This window comes from Zophobas morio, unplaced genomic scaffold (assembly GCF_036711695.1).
Source record: "Zophobas morio isolate AGI-343-1 ecotype UQ-CSIRO unplaced genomic scaffold, CSIRO_AGI_Zmor_V1 ptg000002l, whole genome shotgun sequence".
Taxonomy (NCBI): domain Eukaryota; kingdom Metazoa; phylum Arthropoda; class Insecta; order Coleoptera; family Tenebrionidae; genus Zophobas; species Zophobas morio.
The window spans coordinates 18,377,514-18,399,452 of NW_026972107.1; the positions used below are offsets into that span (position 1 = coordinate 18,377,514).

General features: G+C 34.2%; 2 protein-coding genes and 1 long non-coding RNA gene across 4 annotated transcripts in view; 1 reads left to right on the forward strand and 2 right to left on the reverse strand.

Annotated features, from left to right (window-relative positions):
• Positions 1 to 59: 59 nt before the first annotated feature.
• Srebp (Sterol regulatory element binding protein) lies at positions 60 to 16,052 on the reverse strand. The gene is made up of 9 exons (XM_064056614.1): positions 15,899 to 16,052; positions 14,994 to 15,835; positions 7,441 to 7,861; positions 7,025 to 7,388; positions 6,531 to 6,975; positions 6,299 to 6,476; positions 5,938 to 6,242; positions 754 to 915; positions 60 to 699 (listed from the first exon to the last, which is right to left on the reverse strand). Exons 1-9 carry the CDS (start codon positions 15,960 to 15,962, stop codon positions 343 to 345), a joined length of 3,138 nt encoding a protein of 1,045 aa, XP_063912684.1. The 5' UTR covers positions 15,963 to 16,052; the 3' UTR covers positions 60 to 342.
• Positions 11,159 to 12,619, forward strand: LOC135129469 (uncharacterized). The gene is made up of 3 exons (XR_010280586.1): positions 11,159 to 11,301; positions 11,354 to 12,108; positions 12,164 to 12,619. It is a non-coding gene; the product is annotated as an uncharacterized LOC135129469 (long non-coding RNA).
• Positions 16,053 to 18,031: 1,979 nt separating the features above from the next.
• The window catches only part of LOC135129476 (protein bric-a-brac 1), a 30,365-nt gene continuing 26,457 nt past the window's right edge, over positions 18,032 to 21,939 (reverse strand). For both annotated transcript variants that reach the window (XM_064056636.1, XM_064056629.1), the window contains exon 3: positions 18,032 to 20,349. In XM_064056636.1, coding sequence (XP_063912706.1) covers positions 19,453 to 20,349 — 897 coding nt within the window. In that variant the 3' untranslated portion in view covers positions 18,032 to 19,452. The remainder of the gene's footprint in view (positions 20,350 to 21,939) is intronic.

Genomic DNA, 21,939 nt, shown 5'->3' on the forward strand with positions numbered 1-21,939 from the left:
CAATACTCGGATTCCGAACATAAAACGACTCATCCGCTACTTCAGCAGTCACAGCCCACTTTCAACAGTATTCCTTTATTAAAAGAAAATTGAACAAAATAAATAATTCCTACAAAAATTCAATGTTATCGTCCTTAAGTAAAGCTACACTACGTATTAAACTTGACATAGCGCTTCTTCGCACAATATAATGGTAATCACACGAGCCGATGCCAAGTAAACGGCCAGTTTTATACTCAAAATCACTGTAGCGAAATCGCTAAGCACCACTTCGCTCCATAAACATCACATTTTATGTCTTTAATAAAAAATTATGAAACATCTTCGCAACACTTAATTATGTTAATTCGTGGCGGAATTGGCACCAAGTGTCTTCATCAGCTTATAACACTCTTGTAATTTCTTTCGGTCTCCGATTCTTTCCATGGTTTTCGCTGCTTCCACGAGCATCCCCGCTCTTTCGCCGGGCGATGACATCAACTGACCTGGTAAGTGCTTGCATGCCATGTAAAGTGCAGTTGCATGTTGACGCTCTCCACCAACATCTTGTTGGTTCTTGTCGGCTTTGCCACATATAATAGACGATCTAGCGTGGCGCTGCCGCAAACTGCGGTCCAAGAGCTGCTGGGTACGACCTGGAGCCGCTCCTGCCATCAACCTGGCGGTTGCCTCATAAAGAAAGACTCGAGGCAAAGCGGTCTAGAAAAACATAGTTATAAAACATATTCATTGGAGAAAAAATAACAAACTTACGGGAATATGTTGTGCCAAAGTTCTTAACGAAGATATGTCCTTCTGGAATGCTGAGAGAACATTATTCGGCACGGGAACAGGGGGCAAAGATTCCGAAAAAGCGTCCTCCCAAAGAGAGGTTCGCGTTTCTAAAATCCAGTCGGAGACCAGTAATTGCGCCAACTGAAAAAAAAACGGACAATAGATTATTAGTTTTGTAGACAATTACGGCATCCATTATTATAAACTGAACAATAAAGAGAACTATATTTTTATAACTATAGAAAAACGACACAAAAAATTAATTAAAATACATAAAATTTAAAACCTATGAACTACACCGCACTGATTGTGCATCGACAAAATTAAACTAAATTACCCACAAAAATTTAGTTTCAAATAAAAAACCAAATAATAAACAAAGTCAAATATAAACAACATAATTAATCTTAAAAAACAAAGGCTTGTGTTGCTATAAATACACTCGGAATTATATTTTTGCAATATTTCGGCTCGATAAACTCAAGATTAAATTTATGAGATTAAGAGTACGTGTGTGCTAACACCGCTTCCATTACTACAATTTTCGCACACTGCAAACAACCTATAACTGGCGCAATTTTTCAAACACATACTAAAAATTCAAATCAAGCCGTTATTGCCCCATATTCTAAATGGTCTTGCACCTACTCATAGGAATATGTAGTGCTGTTGTACATAAAGTACGTAACTTCGACTTTGATGTAAAATCAACATTCCTCAATTTTAGTATTCACATGTAGGTAAGGTAATGAACAATAATATTTTACAACCGTGTTCGATTTAGTTTTTTTAACACACACTGAAGCCAAATAATATGTTATGTTTAACTGTCAACTGCAATTTTTGATTTAATTATAGTCGGACATATTGAGAAGTTTAAAATTTGTTTCAATGATAACTCTCCCGGGGTCTGCATTTTCAATTTTTTTAATATAAGTTGAATACAATCGTTTCCCAGATTCTGTATTTTTATTTATTTTTTTTTTTGTATAAAAATTCGTTTAACAACTTCGGTCGGCAGTTAGGTTGGTGAGAGTTTTGTATTTATACAAATGCAGTCTGTCCCTGGTCTATGCAAACATACAGAGTTGTGTGGAGGTTTTAAAAAATATATTTCGACTTAGGGTACTCCACTGCCACTTTGTACCGCTAGAGGCGCCACGTCTGTAAGGGCAAAATCACCAAAAAGTGTCAAATATAGTGACTTTCATGTGGTAAAGTTGTCCCTCTATATGCGGCAGATGTATTAGTATAGATATATTAACAGTACATTTTTATTCAAATCATACAAAATGTACAAAGACTGATTAACCAAGGCAGCTGACAAATACACAAAACACAAATGTCAATTTAGCTGTTGCCAACCTTTGGTTACAAATTCGTGCCCCTTCGGTGATGGCGACATCTACTTTAGCTTTGCGTGGAATACCTTATTCAATTTTCAACACAAGTACTGTTTCAGTTGGTATCAATGAATTTTACTTAAAATTGGTAGCCCCGTAACTCCACCTTACCTCCTGTCAAAACTGACATGGTTGGCAGTGACATTTAATTTACGTCAAAATTTATTATTGATTATTATTATTAAAATGTCATAACTAAACTTTTTTGGGTGCTTAAAAGTGAAATAACGCCAGATTTGGCAATAGCATCGCAAGAAAATTCTCTCAAAATCATTTAAATCTATTGCCAACTCAAAGAGTACTTGTTGATCACGCTGTGCATTACTTCATGTACAGGACTTTCATTAATGTTTGATATCTAGTGGGCAACGCGTTTTGTTTGTAAGTTGGTGGTACTGACAGATTGTCAAGTTCAATTTGAAATTTGCCGTTTGATGTCAAAGTTTGGCTACAAATGATTCACTTTTTAATTTGACATTGGACATATTAGAATTTTAGGTTAAGCAGTGAGCAGTGATGCGCAGGAAGTACCAAATGATGTTTAAAATTCACGGCCTACTAGATATCAAACATTAATGAAAACCCTGTAATTATCGTTCAAGACTTTTCCAAATTGACACTTAAATTACTCTTTTTAATGGAAAGTTTATGTAAAATATTAAATGATTCCGCAGAATGTTCATCTATTTAAGCAAGAAAATTTAAAAAATGTTTAAATGGTTAATTTTTAAACAATTACTTGTGATTTATTTTACTTTAATCATCGTGAAATATATATCGCGCGTTTCGGAAAAAAATGGTCTAAGAACTTCTCTCGCCTCTGAAGCACACCACACCATACCCAGCTTTTTCGAAAAATTGTAAAATTTTATTTTGCGTTTTTTTCCATGAGCTAAAAGATATGTGTGAATGTTAATGTACAGGTAGAGTTGTCACGACCGAGACAGTCCACTTTTAAATATAAGGGATAGACGTTACTCAGCAGCATACGTCAGACAGCTGTCATTTATGTTAATTAAATTAATGGCGTTATTAAATGATTACATAAATTTATCAATCGAGTCTAAATGACACAAAGGCGCTGAGCAGAATTTAGCAAAGTCGAAAAAATATACTAAAACGGCACACTCTGATTTTAGCTCTATTCCAAGCTCTTGTGATACGCGACTGATGAAAGGCGAATTGTCAGATCAAAATGACTGACTGCTATTTCGGGGTCGTGACGATTCTAGAGAAGCATACTACTATGCGTGTGTTTTAAGTGAGTTTTTTCCAAGACAAAATGTTGTATAGACGTTACCAATATTTTAGAAAAATAGATGCATCAATTTCAATAGGTGCAGTATAATATTAATAATAACGGTACTGGATCTTCAAATTTTCGGGGAAATAGAGTAAACCGTTCTCGATCAATAAAATAAACAAAAGTATGACCCTCGGAATTTACAAACTATCCATAAGAAAAAATAAAGTAAAAAATGCTACGGTCAACACAGTACGGCGGCCGGCGGTCCTATCTAAACTTATGACCTTCGTCGTTTATAAAGTACGGTTTTCAACATTTAAAAATACGGCGTTCAAAATGTACAAAGCACAGCGTACGTTGTTTATAATCGCGGTGTTCCAACACACTGCCAAAAAGGAGATTAAAAAAATCTAGAATGTACAGGGTAAAAAATAAAGATGGATTCATAAACCACAAGTATAAATGTACTTTATTTTATAAAATTTAAACAACATTTACTATGCAAAATTTTGGGGTCAAGTCATCAGATTGTTGGTGGGAAAGATTAGACAAATTTTGGTCAGCGTTTTACCTACACGATATTCCTAAAATACATATAGAATTTGACAATAATCGGTTCAGTAGTTTCGAAGATTATCTGTCTAATAAATATCGACACAGGTGACAAACGGAAACGGGAGACCCTGTTCTTCATACTCTTGGGATTATGAAACGTCGAGAAAACATCAGATTAGCCGTTCGCCCTAGCTTACGCTCGGGAAGTAAAAACATCAGATCTTACTTTTCAGAGTACAGCATCGAGATAACTCTTTTTTAATCAATAACATCCTATAAATTTTTACAGATTCTTATAAAAACTCTCTTTCTGAATTCACTGATAATTAAACATTAATTTTTCAAATCAAATGGTGGTACATTTAAAATGTTTTACTTTGAGGCATCACACAATGGTGTGATGAAACGCCAAGTAATCCTTAAAAAACGTTTGGAACTGAAATTTCTCCTTTTCTCTACTACTGATATTTAATGAAGAGAGTTATATTCGTACCATATACCGTGCGATTGAAACAATTCGCGCACAAAGGCGACTTCGGTCGTCTTTTTTCTTAAATCTACCGTATTATTAGGCAAAGTGTAAACAAACTTATTAAACGGCAAAATGGTTATCAAATGAAGCGTATTTAAAGCAAGTATTCAAAACGCCGACGTTTTTTTAGTCCAATTCTCTCCCAGCAGTGTTTCGGTTATTATCATTACGCTTATTAACTAAATGAATTAATTATTTACTGATTTTATTTTTGTATTATGCTTCTCCTTAAAACGAAATACTCGTCGGTCTTCGAGATTCTTTCTGCCCGCTAAAACTACTAAAAACAAAACACAGGCGCAGCCAGGTGTATTTTACTCTACTAAAAACAAAGTGTGAGGCGCAGCACGAAATTACTACAGCGAGCGAAGTGAGTCTTATTATATTACTTGTAAAACGAAAGCACGAATCAACCCGCTCAGGATTCCTCTTTTAATGATTGTTCTAACTTAATTACAATTTTCCATTAGACACAGAAGACGCAATCAGCAGCAAAGGTTACGTTCAGACGAGTCAAACTGCAAAATTTAGAAAAAAAAAACCTTACAGAATAATCTTAAAAAAATTTTTATATGAACAGAAATATTCTAACTCTTGCAAAACACATTTTAAATGCTGCAAAATGAAATCAAACCCAAAGTGAAAGTACAATGACAAAACAAAATCACGGTATTCCTTTGCGACTTTTTATTAAAACTATTTGTATTTATTACTTTTATTTCTTATTTATCGTCAATTATATTCACAATTTTCTTGTTGCATCCGAAGACTATTAACTCTTCTTCAACCAGATGTAAATAACTGAGTTGACGCAGTAGGTCATATTCAAAAATATTTTAATTTCTACTACCTAAAAAACTTGATTGCATTGCACTGTCTCCAGTCTACACGTGCCCTACTTTACTTTGACTAATTAACAAAAATTCTACAAAAGTCTATTTTCTCTGTATGCATGCAAACCTAGTAATAAGTGAATTTTACAATATTAATTAACGGAAAAACTAACCACTGACCTTGTAGATATCAAGCAATCATAAAAACTGGTATTAAATATATAGTTCTCTGTTTAAACGACACTAAAAATAAGCCAGTGGCGAATTTACTTGAAATCTATTTTGAATGTGACAAATTTTATTTCATAAAAAAGTTGCGACTACAGGTATTGAGAAAATATTAATGAAACAAAATTTATATTCCAGCGGCTGTTACTGGTTTTGTTTCTGCTCTACATTTCAACAAAAAACCATATATTGTGTTAATTCTCTAACAGTATTTGTGATGTTAAAATTATGAGCAGAGTTGCACTGAAGAGACACTGCACTTATAAAATTACATGCAATGCAACTACAATGCACTGCTGTCCATAACACGTTTCATACATTATAAAAAAAAAATACATACACTTTATACAAGTTACATAAACTTACCAAAACTAGGTTATCCTGCGGTTTGCAACTGGAATACGTCAAACTATCAGTTAACAACTGACTGGCAGTATCGCACTGTTTTAAAATTTTCTTTTGTGGTGCAGACGATCCAACTGTTAGATAATGTTTCCTAGCCATATAAGCCGCAAGAATCGCCTTCGGAAGCGGATCTTCAAGAGACAACAGAGACTCTGGCACGTTTTCTACTTTCTTGTATAAATCATCAAGTTTTTCTTCACCTAACAGCCAATGACAAGCCGCGTCAACCACGGAGGTCCACCAAAAAGCAATTTCATCGTAATTACCTAAAAAAACAAAAAAGTAACGTTTACCGCTACTGGAATTTTTCCCAACGACTCACTATATATTTGATTGGCATTAAAAACGGTCTGAACGTCGGTGGTAACATTCTCGTACAATAAATGAACGTAAGTTGACACATCCGTTATGTCCGTCTTTTTGTCTTCATAAACGTCATTTTTATTACCCGGAGTCGTTAAAGTTTGTAGTGCGGTTTCAAGTAAATGTTCTCTATACGACTGGAAAAAAACTTCGTTTATTTCACATAAAACAACCATAAATTAAAAGCAAACCTTCATGGCGAACGACAACGGATCCGACACATTGCCGATACAACTAAACGGCAAATTTGTGGACTTGGCGTCGTATAAGAACTTCTGGGAAACAAAGAACTTAAAACCATGCGGCGTCAATAACCAGTGCAACCTGGGCGGAATTGGGTCGCAAGAATTAGTGGACGCCAATTTAGCTAAGCCCAGATAGTATCTCTGCAGCCCTTGCAAAATATTCCAACAAGAGGCTTTAATTCTTAAAGTTAGCCCAATGTAAATGTCAATCATCTGAACCGACTTCATTTTGGCTTTAGCAGCCTCTGATAAGTTTAAAGCACTTAAAGCTGTGGTTAAACCGAGGAGATGACACGTTTCTTCGGGCCCATCCACCAGCTGGAGCTGGTGCAAATCGTGAAAAACTAGTGACAGCTCCCGACAAGAAGTCAGAGCCTCGCACCGTGTCACACTGAAATTTTTCATCAAGAAAAAAATACACTATCTATGTATCAACTTACCTATCCACGAAAAATCCTCCGACGTGTCTGGATAACCATCTCCCAATCCACAATCGATGCATAACTTGCCGAAACACTTGCCAACAAAGAGACAACACAAGTTCGAACCTGCTCGTGGGTAATGATATTCCGAAAGTTTGCAGACACCTACGAAGCTCCTGTTTCGCTTCAAGTTTATCGGCCGCTCTAATGTAATGATTAGCTTGTGCCCTGTGTCTCCAGAATTTCTGGGATTCCTTTGAAGTGCTCGATATAACTGGGTCACCGTACACAAACATTTTTACTAGACAAAACCCAAGAATGAGCAAGTTTATGCACCACAGCATTAAGGATGAACCGAAAGTTGCGGACTGTCCTAAACCAACTAAAAGGTCATCGGTAAAATAGCATGACCAAATAGAATTTGTACAACATACGTGATAAAATATTTCTTCTGTAACCAACGTCGCCATCACTAGGAGGAGCAATCTGGTTTAGAACGATGCCAAATGGATTGAATGCAATTACGGCAAACATGAACATGCATAAGGTAATGCGCGTATGATCCAAGAGTCCTTTGGTAATTCCCATGCTTTCTTCGTCACTGTCGTCTTTGATCTGTGTTGAATACTCCGGGCTCGAGGGTAATGAGTGCTCAGGTGACAGCGATACGTCTGAATGTGGCGGTGTATCTTGCGGAGCGTACTCGATATTTTTGCCGGTTGTAAGAAGGTCTTTGAGGGTATTTTGTCGTGCGGCCATTTTTAGGGCCATATTTTCTTGTTTGAGTCTGGTGTTTGAATTTTGTAAGAATCGGATATACTCGATAGTTTTCTTCAATATACCAGATTTATTTAACTGAAGAATAATAGCAAAAATTAGATCAAGAGATTAGATTAGAAGTGTCATTTAGACTGTTTATACAGCGATTTCACATGGGTATTATAATGCAGTGTTAAAACTTCACCCAGAAATTAAATAAATTATAACATTTCACTGAACAAAACTCTTGTTGTAGCTGTTGTTATACAAACATCATTGCGTTTAAATGAGAAGAGATGCAGACAGATACCGTCCATAAATTAATCTATTAACCTGATGAACACAAACGTGATTAAAACAACTTATTTATCTGGTAACCTAAAGATTACATATGTATTTGCATGAAATTTGCTTTTATGAAATTCAAGAGAATTTTAAGAACATATTAGAAATTTCATGAATTGCTGCAAAAAGATTTGTTTGATAAAAAACTGAAACGATGAAAAAAAATAAGAATTAAAAGTTATAATTAATATTATTAAAAATAATAATTGATCTTATGTTATTATTAGACAAAACTTCCCCCAGCCCTGAAGTGCAATCAAACATATCCATTGTTTTAGAAAAAATATATAGATAATACCAATTACATTGTAAGAAAAAATAAAGTGCTCCATGAGGGAATCGAACCAGCCACGGGATCCGAGTTGCCTTAACGCCTTAACCAACTGAGTTATACGGCCGATCAATTGCGTTCCTCTTATATTTTTAGTATAAACAAATCCAGGCGGATTCATAAACCACAAGGACAGGAGTATGTTGTTTTATAAAATTTAAATAGCATTTAAATTATACAAACTTTGGTTAGCGTTTTATTAATTTCACGATATTCCTAACATACATTCGTGGGTTTGAAAAAAATCCTAGCCCATGGTTTTTTATTTTTTCGAGTACAGCTTTTTGTGTACATCAAATAGATCGTTTTAAATATACTACGACCTAATCTGAAAAATTAATGCGTCGCGTTCATTTGTTTTTCTCTACAAAATTCGTTTCTGAATTCATTGACGTATGACGTTGATGTCATATTTTGTTAAAAAGTTGTTGTAAACATTAACTTAATTTTAGTGTCTTTAACACAATTATTTTCGTATTCAAATCTAGTAACTTTAAGCCAAAAGTTATGTTAGCTAGTTTGACAATTTTTGTAACTTTTGTTAGGTACGGAAGTATTTAAATTTGAAAATTAAATTTCTTAACACGAAATATTACAGTAAATGAACAAGTAATTCAGAAATAATCTCTACAAGAATCCCTAAAAAAATATACCGGGTGTCTGCAAAATGGTGGATTAACTATTCAGTACGTTATGTACTTTATTTTCTTCCTTCCTTTCTTTCCTGCCTTATGCATTGTAAGGGTGTAACGTTTTCAAATTTTAATCATTTTTTGTAAAAGTTAGTCATCAGTACTTGCTAAGATAGAACTGATTTTGACAAATGAGATATCCTCTAAGAAAAGAGAGGGCGGGTGGGCGGAGCTAGTACCTTCTAACATAACAACCATATCTTTGTAAATTCTAACTGAAATGGTAATTAAATATGGTCATCGGCCAAAGAATTATTAACTAAAAATTTTATTACTAGTTATTGGGAAAATGAATGTGTTGTTTAGTTGTTAAATGTAACAAAAAAACCAATTTTAAAATCATTATAACTCCACCAACATGTGAGAAGAAATTTTTTACTATTTTTCCCAGACTCACCAGTTGACTGTTAAGACCGCAGCGGAGTGTTAATCCGCCATTTTCCAGACACCGGTATAGGATAACATTAAAAAAAAGTTGAACGTTGTAGACAAAAATAAATGAACGTTAAATATTAATTTTTCAAATCAAATCGTAGTATGTTTAAAACTATTTAATTTGACGCATAGTATGTATATATAATACATAACACATAATGCTATACTCGAAAAAATAACAGGGCCTGTTTTTTTTTTCAAACACAGTACAAAACTTCTAAGTGGAAAATATTTTACACAAGTTCGATTTTTTTTTTTGAAAATCTGAATGCCCAGGTTAAAAACTCAAAGCGGACTCACAAACCACAAATACAAAATTTTAAGGTGACGTTATCATATTGTTGGTAAGGATCATAAGGCAAATCTGGGTTAGCCTTTTTGCCATCTACACGATATATCTATTTTTCATACTCTAGAGGACATGAAACGTCGAGAAAATGTTAATTTAGCCAGTCGTCGGCATAATATATAAATATGTATCATGTATCATATAAATATTGTACATATTTAAATGTGCATATTATAGTAAATAACATCAAATAACTTAGTTACTTCAAATGCAGGAAAAATATATCAAAACATATACACCAAACATGCACACATCACTTAATTAGTGGGGTCAACATAATGCCAATGTCATAAAAAAACAATTTAACATGTCTAGGATTAACTGATTAACTGACTTTACTAAATACAGGAAAATATAAACTCCAAAGGTTACAAAAACAGTAAATATTAATAATCTTCACGTTGATTTACACTCACTTACTCTTTGAAACGACCTATCAGTGCGATAGTCAAATCTTAAAAAATACGATAACCACGTAATAATTTACAAACTCACGATTTTTATATAACCAAAGATGAATGCCGTAGTACATCGATCAGTCGAGTTATTATCTGGATGATTAATGAATAATACACCCACGTACCGCCAAACTCGGGTCAAAAAGTAAAAATTGATTCTTGCGTGGTGTAGTTATGGTAAATATTTTACACAATATCAGAAAAAAGAATGCAAAACATACGTATATAGATTTTTTTTATTTTTCCTAATGCCAAAATGAGTCTCAAGGTAAAATTTACAACTAATTTTTTTTAAAGGCAAAATAACACTAATGGGGTTGAAGATTCCTTCATAGCCTTTATAAAAATAATCAAAACTGTACACTGCACATTATTTGTTAAATATTTTGTACCCGTGTGCTTCTCAGTACACATACTCTTATTTAACCTTACCTTTGTGACACCTAAAAGTTAACAATGGAAATGCAAGAATAACAAAAACCAATCGCCCTGAAAACTTAAAACAAAAATAGTGTATATTCTTACTTCCCGAACGTAAACAAAGTCGGAAACAATAAGTTTGCCGTTTCTGTCTATCGTCTGTGCTGATTTTTATTAAAAAAATCATCTCCGAAACTACCCGTCCGATTTCAAATTTTAAATATACAGGGTTATCATAAATGATTGTAGTCGAAGTAGGCGCTGACGCAATTGTTTTGCTGTGCCGCTTCTTACTTTCAAAAAATGATTAATTATAGTCCACTAAAGTTATGGGGAATTTTTGTTTTACTTTGCTGTCAGAAGAATGTCATACTGGTCATATGTCATAATACTTTCCCGCGCACGTCTTGTTTACTTGTGTTGTTGTTCCAGTCTTCTTTGTTATAAATTAAATTGAATTAAACCAGTTTTTATCAAAACTACAACGATTGAAAACAGCGATTAAGGTAACTAGAAATGAATTAATGTGTTTTCATATTTCAAATAAATCTGTTTTAGGTTAAGATGGGGTACACTCTTGAACAAAATTCGTTTATTGTTGTCTTACTATCGAAATGGGACGTTAAATGCGGACGGGGAATGGGTGTATTCTGTTCAAGCTTGCAAGGATGAGTATTTGGCAAACTTTCCAGAATTAAACATTGAAGAACAGTCTTTAATGACACACATAAAAAGAATCGTTGACTGATTCAACAGCACTGGAAATGTTTCTAAAGGCAAGTCACCAGGAAGGCCTCCAGTGAGTGAAGAGGTCGTCGAAGATTTGAGGGAACGAATGGAGCAAAGCCCAAAAAAATCTTTGAGTAAACTGTCTTTGCAATCTGGTGTCCCATACACCACTTGTCAGAAAGTTTTAAAAAGAACATTACATATGCATCCCTATAAAGTATCGTCAGTCCATGAACTTAAACCAGCTGATTATCCTCGTGTTGCATATTGGGAATGGTTTCAAAACAACATGAACAACAACAGAATTTTGGATGTCATTTTTTTCCGATGAAGCATGGTTTCATCTAAATGGCTACGTTAATTCGCAAAATTATAGAGTTTGGATTGCTGAAAATCCTTTTGTTTTTGAAAAGAAGAATTCCCCGAGTACCCAGAGCAGTGATTATACTGTACCAAAAAATTTTGTGATGCCTCAAATTGTAGACGAGCAAGCAAATGTGAAAGATTGTTGTTCATCTAGCTCGTTTTCCAGACTTCATTGGCGCCTTGGACTGCATATGCACATATAAAAATTAAATTACCAGGTATATGAATTTTTGTTAATATAGAACACAAAAAATGAAATAGTAAAAGTTATAGGTGGAGAAGATCCAGAAATTTTTAGAAATCAGGAAGATTATCTCTTGATTAATGTACAAGCCATATGTGATGAAATGATTAAATTTCAAATATTGTGGCACAATGATCAGTAGCTACAAATGATAGTACTATTTTTAATCATTGTTCAGTTTAAGATCTGTTTGAAAATACACAACTGCAAAGTTGTGTGCTCTTGGATAGAATATTTTAAGAGAATTTTATTATATTATTATATTTCTAAGTAACAAGTTATCCCTTAAAAAAATACTTGTTGACACTGCTGATATATCCCGTTACTCCAGCACAACAGCTCTATTATCAGTGACACATTGGAAGCCGCAATAGAATTGGGTGCACATTTGGGATTCTGAAACGACAGTTTCCTGTGTTAACAGTTGTGATTGTCGCTGTTGTTTTACACAACATTTTAAAACAGATTGTAATATTTGACAGTAAAAATTTATTGGTAATAAAATTATTTTTTTTTGTTGATTTCATTTATAGTGAAAAACATATTAAAATTTATTTATAAACTAACAATATCTCATGTTATTGTTAACATTACATTAAAAATGAGCATCATTTAATTGAAAATGGACTCTTTAATGTTTTAATTTGAAGTAAGTACATTTAATTCAATGTCTGGTTTTAAAACCCTTTTCCTAAAATTAAATTCTTCAATTTCTCGTTCCTTCTTTTGTAGTTACCAACTCCTGCCCGAAATATTGGTTTTTTTATTTTGCCACTTCATAACCCTGTCACTGCTGTGAAATTATGTTCCCATGAACAGTCTCCATAACGTTTGCTCTTCTTCCACTAAACCAATTTTTAGTGTGAAGTTACTGATCCATCAGCTTTTTAAAATTATTTGGAATGTAACACGCCAGTGGTGCTTAAAATAAACAGTAAATTTTCTATAGATAACAATGAAATGTATACTTACTTCTTTTGGGGTTGTTGGTAAATCATGACCACAGAACACTGACTACCACCCTGTTCTACTATGCTTTTCTGTTGAACATTGGAACCAAGACTGTGATATCATCTTGTACCTAAACACACATGATTTCCTCTGCACCATCTTGGCTATTTGTTGGTTTAATGCTTTCACTTTTGTCCCCACTATGTGAAATGTACGTCTCCAGTTCTCCAGTCTTCACAAGTGTTTTGATTTGTGATGTCCGTAACTTAACCAAAACAAGGATCCATTGTTTCAAATACTGAACGTGATCCTTTGCCAATCTTTCTTCTTTCGGCCTCTTCGTCTGCGGCTGTTTTCCGGTCTTCATTTTTCTTGTTCTCGTACTATTTTTTTTTAGAATTTTTGTCGCACCAGTAAATGACATCGTCCTTTTTATTTTCTATGGTAGCTTTGAATTCATATTCATAAACTTAATCCATAATACCTCCTCCGGTGTACAACTGGTTATTCGGCACTCTGTTGTTCCATATTTTTTTTATAAACTGCACGAACACACGAGGCACGGGGGCACGGACACAAATGAATTTACGTAACACTTCCAAGTGTTAAGTGAAAGCGGTGCAGTTAGGCCTAAACACTTAAATTTAAAGAATGTTTTATTTATTTTTGAAAATAACCTCAAATAGAGCATGACATTTAATTAATAGTTCGAATTACTTCGAACCGTATTATGAAGCGGCAACAGCAAAAAATTCATTTGTTTTCAAAGCCAAGTTGACTACAATCATTTATGATGACCCTGTACAGTTTCCGACAAAAAATTTCAAACATCACTTTTCTGTCATGTCAAAAATTTTAATGTAGTCTATGCTTTACTGTCATTATTTCGGACAGCTGGAATGTCAAACTTTCAAAATTCCAGCTTACGCTACAGCTACATTCATGTAAGTGTCAAATGTAAAAGTTAAAAATGACTGTCAAATATTTAGGTTAGAAACATCTAAAGGTTGCTTTACACTATCTGACGACTGAATGACATTGACGTCTGAAATTTTTTGGCGGCAACTGTATATAAGTTAGGAACATCGTGTAAAACGCTAATTAAATTTGTCACCAATAATTTTATAACGTCAGGTGAACATTTTGCTTAGTAAATACTATGTAATTTTATAAAATAACATACCCCTTCATTTGTGGTCTATGAATTCGCCTTGATTTTTAATCACAATTATTAGCGATTTAAAGCGTTGAATTTAAGCAACTTGAGTTCTGCGCGAGTGTTTAAATGTTTGCCCTAAAGTGATAGGGAATTTCTATCTAAATAATTTTAGACCAATTTCTGAATACATGATTTTCATACAATTTTGTTTCACAACATTCCTAAGATTTTTCGGTATTTTTATTGCTTGATAGGTAGGCAACCAATAATTCGGCCCGAATAACAAAGTTGCTACCTATCTTAAAGAAACAGCAAATTATTACGTATTACGTAAAGTGTTGCAAAGATGTAAAAAAAATATACATCGATTTATCAAAGGATGCAATTTTTATTACTCGTATGAATCGTGACACCTTGAACTTGCAAGAGACAGGTAAGAAAAACATAGAATTTTCTCACCATTTTTGAAGTATTGATCACAATGAAACCAAAACTGCATCGGACAAAAATAGTGATCTTTGCAACGTTTTTGAAAACTCTAGTATTTGTCATGTTAAAGAACATCTAATTTCACATTGTTTTTTTTTTACGATGGAAATTTCCTAAAATTTCGTTTTTCAGCATTTCTTTAACACAATGTGTTTTTTCCTCTTTGATATTTTTCTGTTACAAAAAAAGTAACAACAAAATTTATACAGTTGGTTAGAATAATAAAAACAATGAAAATAGCAAAAAATGAATAAACTCACCTTTGCATCAGTACCAACAACGATGTTTTTCAACTCAACAATCTTGTCATTAATACTGGTTCTGTATTTTCTTTCAATGGCATTATGAGCACTTCTCTTTACCTCTTTAACTTTTGTCTCTTTTCCATTACCCTGGGGAATCCTGTTAATAGCCACCTTATTATCTGCATCTAACACTAAAGGAATTCCAGTTGTCAAAATCTGTGTACCACTATTCACAATAGTATGCAGTGAAGGCTGTGAGGAATTACTAGACACTGCACCTGTAGTATACATAACTGTAGGCTGACTCACTGTCACAGGGTTCGACTTAACAATTTTTGCTTGCAGTAAAAGCTGTTGCATCTTATCAGAAGGAATTTGATTTATATTCTGCACAATAACAGGTTGTGTTTTCTGAATCTGTTCTTTTGGCGTGCTTGACTGTAGAATTATATGTTGTTGTTGAGTATTCTGCTGTATTGGCAGACTTGAATAAACAAGAGGTTGTGATTGTGAAATGATAACAGTGGTTGGATTTTGAACATGATGTTGGACTTCAGGCGCTGTTTTGATAGTGGGTGTACCTGGTAGATTGCTCAATGTTGCGAAAGGTTGTGGCCTTTGATTACTTAAAAATGGGTTGGCTTGATATGTGGGAGATATGGGAGCACTATAAACTGGTGGCGTCTCTTGTTTCAGTGGCGACAACGTTTGAGGATCCAGGAAAGTAGTTTCAGTTAAATTGCTCAAGTCGAAGCTCACATCGTCCATTGGTAGAAGGGGGTCCAACTGAGAAAGTAAAGCATCGTCGGAGAATAATTCATTTTTCATCAATTCACTTTCGCAATTTGTCAGAATATCTGAAAGAGGCATTTATTTAATTTAATAAATAAATTTAAGCAAGGAGTAATAATTGTACTTACCGTCTATTCCCGACAACTCGTTTAAATTAAAGTCACCCGTGAAGGGTGGTATGTTTTCATCCATTTTTTTCGCAATTTCTATTTGCAATTAATTTCCGATGAGAAACATCACAACACTACATAAACATCACCATACACATATCAGCGAATCAAGTGTCATTTTAAAATCGGGTGATGTGTGACGTCATAAAAAACTTGAAATGGGACATCTGTGAATGACAGTGAAAACTAGTCACCTTCTTAATGTTGGGAGAAATTGATGTCTACTCAAACATTGGTAACCTAGTTTTCTGACTTACTTTACTCCTTGTTAATATTGCCGTGTTTAGAAATTAATTCGTAACTAATAACTAACTGATCTACAATATTTTTCATATTTGTATTTATTAGGTAATAATAAAGTGTATGTTATAGTGGTGCCCTATAGATGGTGCATTTCAAGCAAATGTTTAATTTCTACATTTATAATTGTCGCAATAATGTTTTTACAATAACAATTAAGAAATATTTATCATAAGTAATAATTTTACTTGCAACAGAATAACTAATATTTTTATCTATGGTAGAACTGTTTTTAGAACAGATTACATTAGCAGAGGTTAAATATCCTAAATGAGCTTACGTAAATGCGTAAAGATGGCGCATGCATACTCAACTTGAATACATTTAAAGAACGAAGTAATTTTACACTTTCCCAAGTTTTAAAATTTTAGACTAGAAAAACCCATATATCAGAAGCAAAATGAAAGTTTGAACCGGGAGCTCCAACAAGTTTATTAGTACTCAGGCATAATTAACTCACGTAATACTAAAATACCAAAGATGTTTATTTCTCCATAAGAAATTTTTCAACGCACTTCTATATATATATATAATATTAAAACGCGTTGCAATAAAATAGTCCAAATTTTGTCTGTTAAAAATAAGTCTTATTTCTCAACATTCTCGACAAGGAAAATAAAAAATTTACAACTCTGTATGGAACGTGTAATTTATATGCAGTTTCTATTGTGCGTTAAATACAGCCAATATAAATGTTTATTCAGAGAGAGTTTACCATAAATCAAATACACTAAACCTTATCGAAGTAAACCAATTCTTCGTTAAATAAAACACTTTTTCTGGCGTAACCTCGGTTTGTTTTGAATGTTATCTTCTCTGCTTAACTTCGAAAAAATACAAAAAGGCATACAAGAACTAAGGTTTAGTAGAATACACTTGCTAGAATAAATAGGAAATTAGAAATATATGACTAAAAATAAAAATAAATACATGATACATAAACGCAGGCTCTCAGCTAAAGTTCATCATTAATAAGTTCATCAGTAGAGTGTTTACCACCTTTATTACTCCTAATAATAAACGAATGCTTTCAATTTAGCTATGTTTTTTCTAAAATGTGTAAGTTGTACTAATTTATAACTTTTATTTCCCGAGCGAAAACTAGATCAATCACTGGAGTACGGTCATTTTAACGAATGTCTAATTTCATGTTTTCTTGATATTTTATAACTCACAGAATACGAAAATATTGGTTTCCCATTTCCTGCCCTCCCTTTGGAAATTTATTACACGTATGCTTTTCGAAACTAACTACTCTGAAACTGTATTAAATACGAAAACAATTTGTTTGAACTTATTGTAGTAGTGGGTTAAGAATTTGAAAATATTAACTAAAGTTTATACGTCCGTCATTCATCAAATAAATCTACCGGCATGCATATTCTTTGTATTTCAGTAATTTTTAGCATATAATTGATATATTTATCAACCCAAAAATTTGTGCGTCAAAATGGAAAGCTTTTTTGTGTAACTTTTAGCTATCAACTCTCCACAAGTACACATAAATTGGAGGTCAATGAATAAATCAAAAGACCAAAATTATCATATACATGTTTTAATTTTACTTATAATAATGCATTACATATAGGTGCAGTGCAATATAGAACTATTTCTAACAATAACGTTACATAAAATAATATTGTATCATTAAATTATCAAAAAATGTATATTAACAGTACATTTCTTCTACAAATATAAAAAAGTAAAATATGAGCACACAACTTGTATTGATGTAATAAGAATATAATATTATGTAAATATATAAAATCTGATATATACAACTTGCCGTAATCTTATGTAAATAAATTGTTTATGTTGAGGTAGTTGAATAAAGCATTAGCTTCTAGTTATTTGAGATCTGTAGTACAAGTACTATAGGTAAGGTATACGTATAACTGATAACAATTATCAATACTTTGGAAAACAATTAACAAAATAATATTAATAATAATAATCAGTCTTAAATAAAAATGGCAAAAATAATAAACACAACATTCAAGTTGGAATTGGTGCTATGCGAAAATTCACTTCAGGACAAACTGTGTAAATCGGTGTGAATGAAAACGTGACGGGAACCCTGTGTGATGATTAAAACCGGAATTCGATAAAACTAATGGAATGTAATTCAGTAAGATTTGGACTGAGTAAAAGGCACATTGTGTGTAAATTCAATTTTACTTGAAAAATTGGTCCATTTTGTTGTGTTATAGTCGCGTAGGAAAAATAATCAATAATAACATTAATTCAGTCTTGTAAATCGTTAATAATAAATACAGTGTTGCAACAAGAATTGCACTTTTGGTTAATATAATAAAATCGATGAGCTGCAGCAATGAATCTGGTGACTAGACCTGTCAGTCTAAATTCATATCGACAAAGAACGGATGTGTGTATTGTTTAGTGATGTGTTCAGTCTAGGAAAATCACAGCTATGGCTATACAAGGGCCATCTTGAGGACCTATGGCATCGTGCAACTACCACTGACAATTATTATGTACCTTTGAGGTGCTTCAAATGACTCAATAGTGCTACACAAGACACTCGTACACTAAATACAATTTCAATACAACTGATATCTCGTAATCCCTCATCTAAAACTCTCTTCTCATTTTAAACAATATCTTACACATTACCTATCCTATTCCGTAAGATACAAGCCCAAAAACCCAAAACCAATTATTTGTAATTTAAGCCAATAATCACATCGAACTATGTTTAATTTACGGTTAATTAAAGAGGGCCGAAACAAAGTGAATAATCATGATAACGCGCAACAAGTCAACATTCAGCTCCTCTGCAGCAGGCTTAATGCCCCCCAGCAAAACTATTTACATCTTTTTTCAAAGATCAGTAAAGATCAACAAACACCGGTTACGTGGTGCAAGCACAAAGACCGCCAATTTGCTACTTATATCAGTCTCATAGTGAAGTGACATAACCTATCAGTCTTACGAGTTACATTCCGTGAAGGAACTTGTAGGAAATGTGAGCTGGTCTCGCACTTGGCATAAACAAACAGGCACTCTGAGATAAAAAAAATCTTAACATACCTAATCGTCCTAACCTAAGTGAGTACGGTGGGGTGACCACAGATAATACATATTGCACTGAACTCAGTCATTTTGCAAATGCAACCTTAAAATACATAAAATATATAATCATAAAACTTAACACTGGTTTAAAACTATGTCAGCAGTCTTTCAGCGTAGGGCTATTCCGTCTCGTCCACGGTTATCTCCCTCCGAGCCTCCTCCTTGATGATGTCCTTCAACAACTCCTCCTTCTTCATTATCGTGGACACCTGGTTCATCGGCGGCATTATCACCCGCGACTCCTGCTTCCTGCTCACCGACAAATCCTCCACCTGATCGTCGTCGTCGTCGCGCTCCCTCTCGGAACTTCCGTTCGTCTCGCTGTAGTGGTGTTCGCTTCCTGGTGCCGGCGACGGCGTCAAACTGCACTGACGCATGTACTTCATCAAGGTCGGACTCGGGCTGGGGCTCCTCGCATGTCCGGGGTTCGGGGGACTCGTGGATTGCCCCGATACCACCGCACGCGCCGCCACCGCCACCGCCATGGCCGCCAGAGCCTCCCTGTCGTCGCCTCCGCGACCCTCGAAAGCATGCTGAAGGAAGGTCGCCTCCAGAAGGGACGTATTATTATTGGTAGGAGGGTCGTCGTTCTCCGACATGTGGCCGCTGTAAGGGGAACCCGTGCCGCTCAGGGCGTAGGGAAAGCACGCAGGGCTTCCGTTGGAGCCCCGCTTGAAGGGCCGACTCGTCGTGATACCCAGTTTCTTCACCTTGTCATAGAGAGTCCTTGACGGAACTTTGTACTTTCGAGCTGCCTGAAGCGCAGACATTCCGTTTCGGACAGCGTTGATAGCCGAAAGAATGTCTTCCCGAGTGTATTGCTTGTAGCGTTTCCATTCGGGTCTCTGCGCTGGGACGTAGGGAGCAATTCCTGAAGACACCGCTCGCATTTCGTTGGAGTAAGACTGAGGGGAAGAGGACGGAATTGCCAGTTTTGATTTTTCTTCTTCGTCGTTCATTACCGTGAAGTCGGTGTATGGGGATTGAGCGTCTTCTGAAGGCTCGTTCTTGAGGTGCTGGAAAATTTAGCTTTGTAGTAACGGGTCTTAGTATGTAAAACAGTTGTGTAACATGTGATCAGCAATAAACATTCTTGTATAATCTCCTTCATTGTTGGGGAAATTCAGACTTTCACAAGCGACTTAAATAATGGTAATTTTCGTGGGGCTTCTGAATATTTTTAATTATAGCTTACACAAAAAGCAGTTGCAAGTCCTAAATAGGTTATTGTAAACTTGCTTTAATAAAGTTTTTAACGATTTCGCATTCTTTTTTAAGCGTACTGTCTTGAAAAAATAATGTCTGCACACAAAAAGATAAACTTAGAGAATTTCAATAAATATTACTATTATTATAATTGTGTAATGCTCTACAGGGAAAAACTGTAAATACAAAGCCAAACGATTACGAAAGTATCAAAACCGGGAAATAATTGCCAAGGAAGAGGCAAGAAATGTAGTAGCAAAAATATCCAGATCATGTTCCACACTACTATAAATACAACATCTGATATAAATGCGATAATAGAAACATGTTTGACTTGCTTAAAGGTAAATAAAATATGTGTATGAAAAATATTATTTGTTTTTGGCGTCTAAGTGGAAACTGTGCTTAAGACTAATCTGTAGGTTAGACAACATTGAAGGATATTCATTTTTACAGATACTAAACACAACTAAATTATGGATATAAAATTGGCCATATTAAAAATGTTCAAACGCACTTGATATTAGCTTATTTCCTTTTTTTTAATGAAAGATAAAAACTGTACTGTAATACTAATCTCATAGAATCAGAAAAATTGTTCTGTTGTTTAACAGTTTCTAGTGATGACTGCACAAAAACTGATTTAAGATGTTTTGTTAGAACTACGGGGTTTTGAAATTTTAACAAAGTACTATAACTTGAACACATACTGAATTAAATTAAGTTTCATACCAGAAACAGAATCTTCGAATTTTTTTTAGTTCCCTTACTTTGGCAAACTACGTGGCGTTTTTATTTAACACCATGCGTAAGGTATTAAGAAGAATTTTTGCCAATGGGTGTTATACACTAATAGTTTATTGTTAAACTGACTGTTTATATTAAATTATTCACATAACTAGAACTGACTTTACCAATCAAAAGCTATTAACTTATGAACATTAAATGTTTTTGGATAAAGTTATACAGAAAAAACACCATGTGATTACAAATAAAGAAAAAAAAAACTACAGCTTTCAAACACAGCGTGAAACTCGTGCCATCGATTAATGACATTTTCTAGACATTTCATCACCAGTCACCTAATGGGCGTAGGTTCCCTCTAGAAAAGGTCGTTAGTCAGTGGTACCCATCTAAGTACGTTTCCATGACCTCTATTTTTTGCGATTACTCAATACCTCCAGTACATATAAGAAAAACAGTCAGTGTCACTAATGCAATCTGGAAGTTTGAAATCAGATACAACTAGTTAAATATCACGAGAACTCAGAGATATTTTCCTTAATGTGTTTGAAAACAATCTCCATCATGTGAATCGTCTTAAATATTATCACTGGTCTCTCAAATATGCGACCATGTATGGCAAACTTTAGCTAACGTTTTCCGACTGTTGCCTAACC

Coding starts and splice junctions, on each gene's coding strand:
- Srebp (XM_064056614.1), bottom strand. CDS start 15,962: ATGGATGAAAACATACCACCCTTCACGGGTGACTTTAATTTAAACGAG. Junction 15,836..15,898: donor CGAGTTGTCGGGAATAGACG/GTAAGTACAATT, acceptor TGCCTCTTTCAG/ATATTCTGACAAATTGCGAA. Junction 6,477..6,530: donor CGTTGTCGTTCGCCATGAAG/GTTTGCTTTTAA, acceptor GTTTTTTTCCAG/TCGTATAGAGAACATTTACT.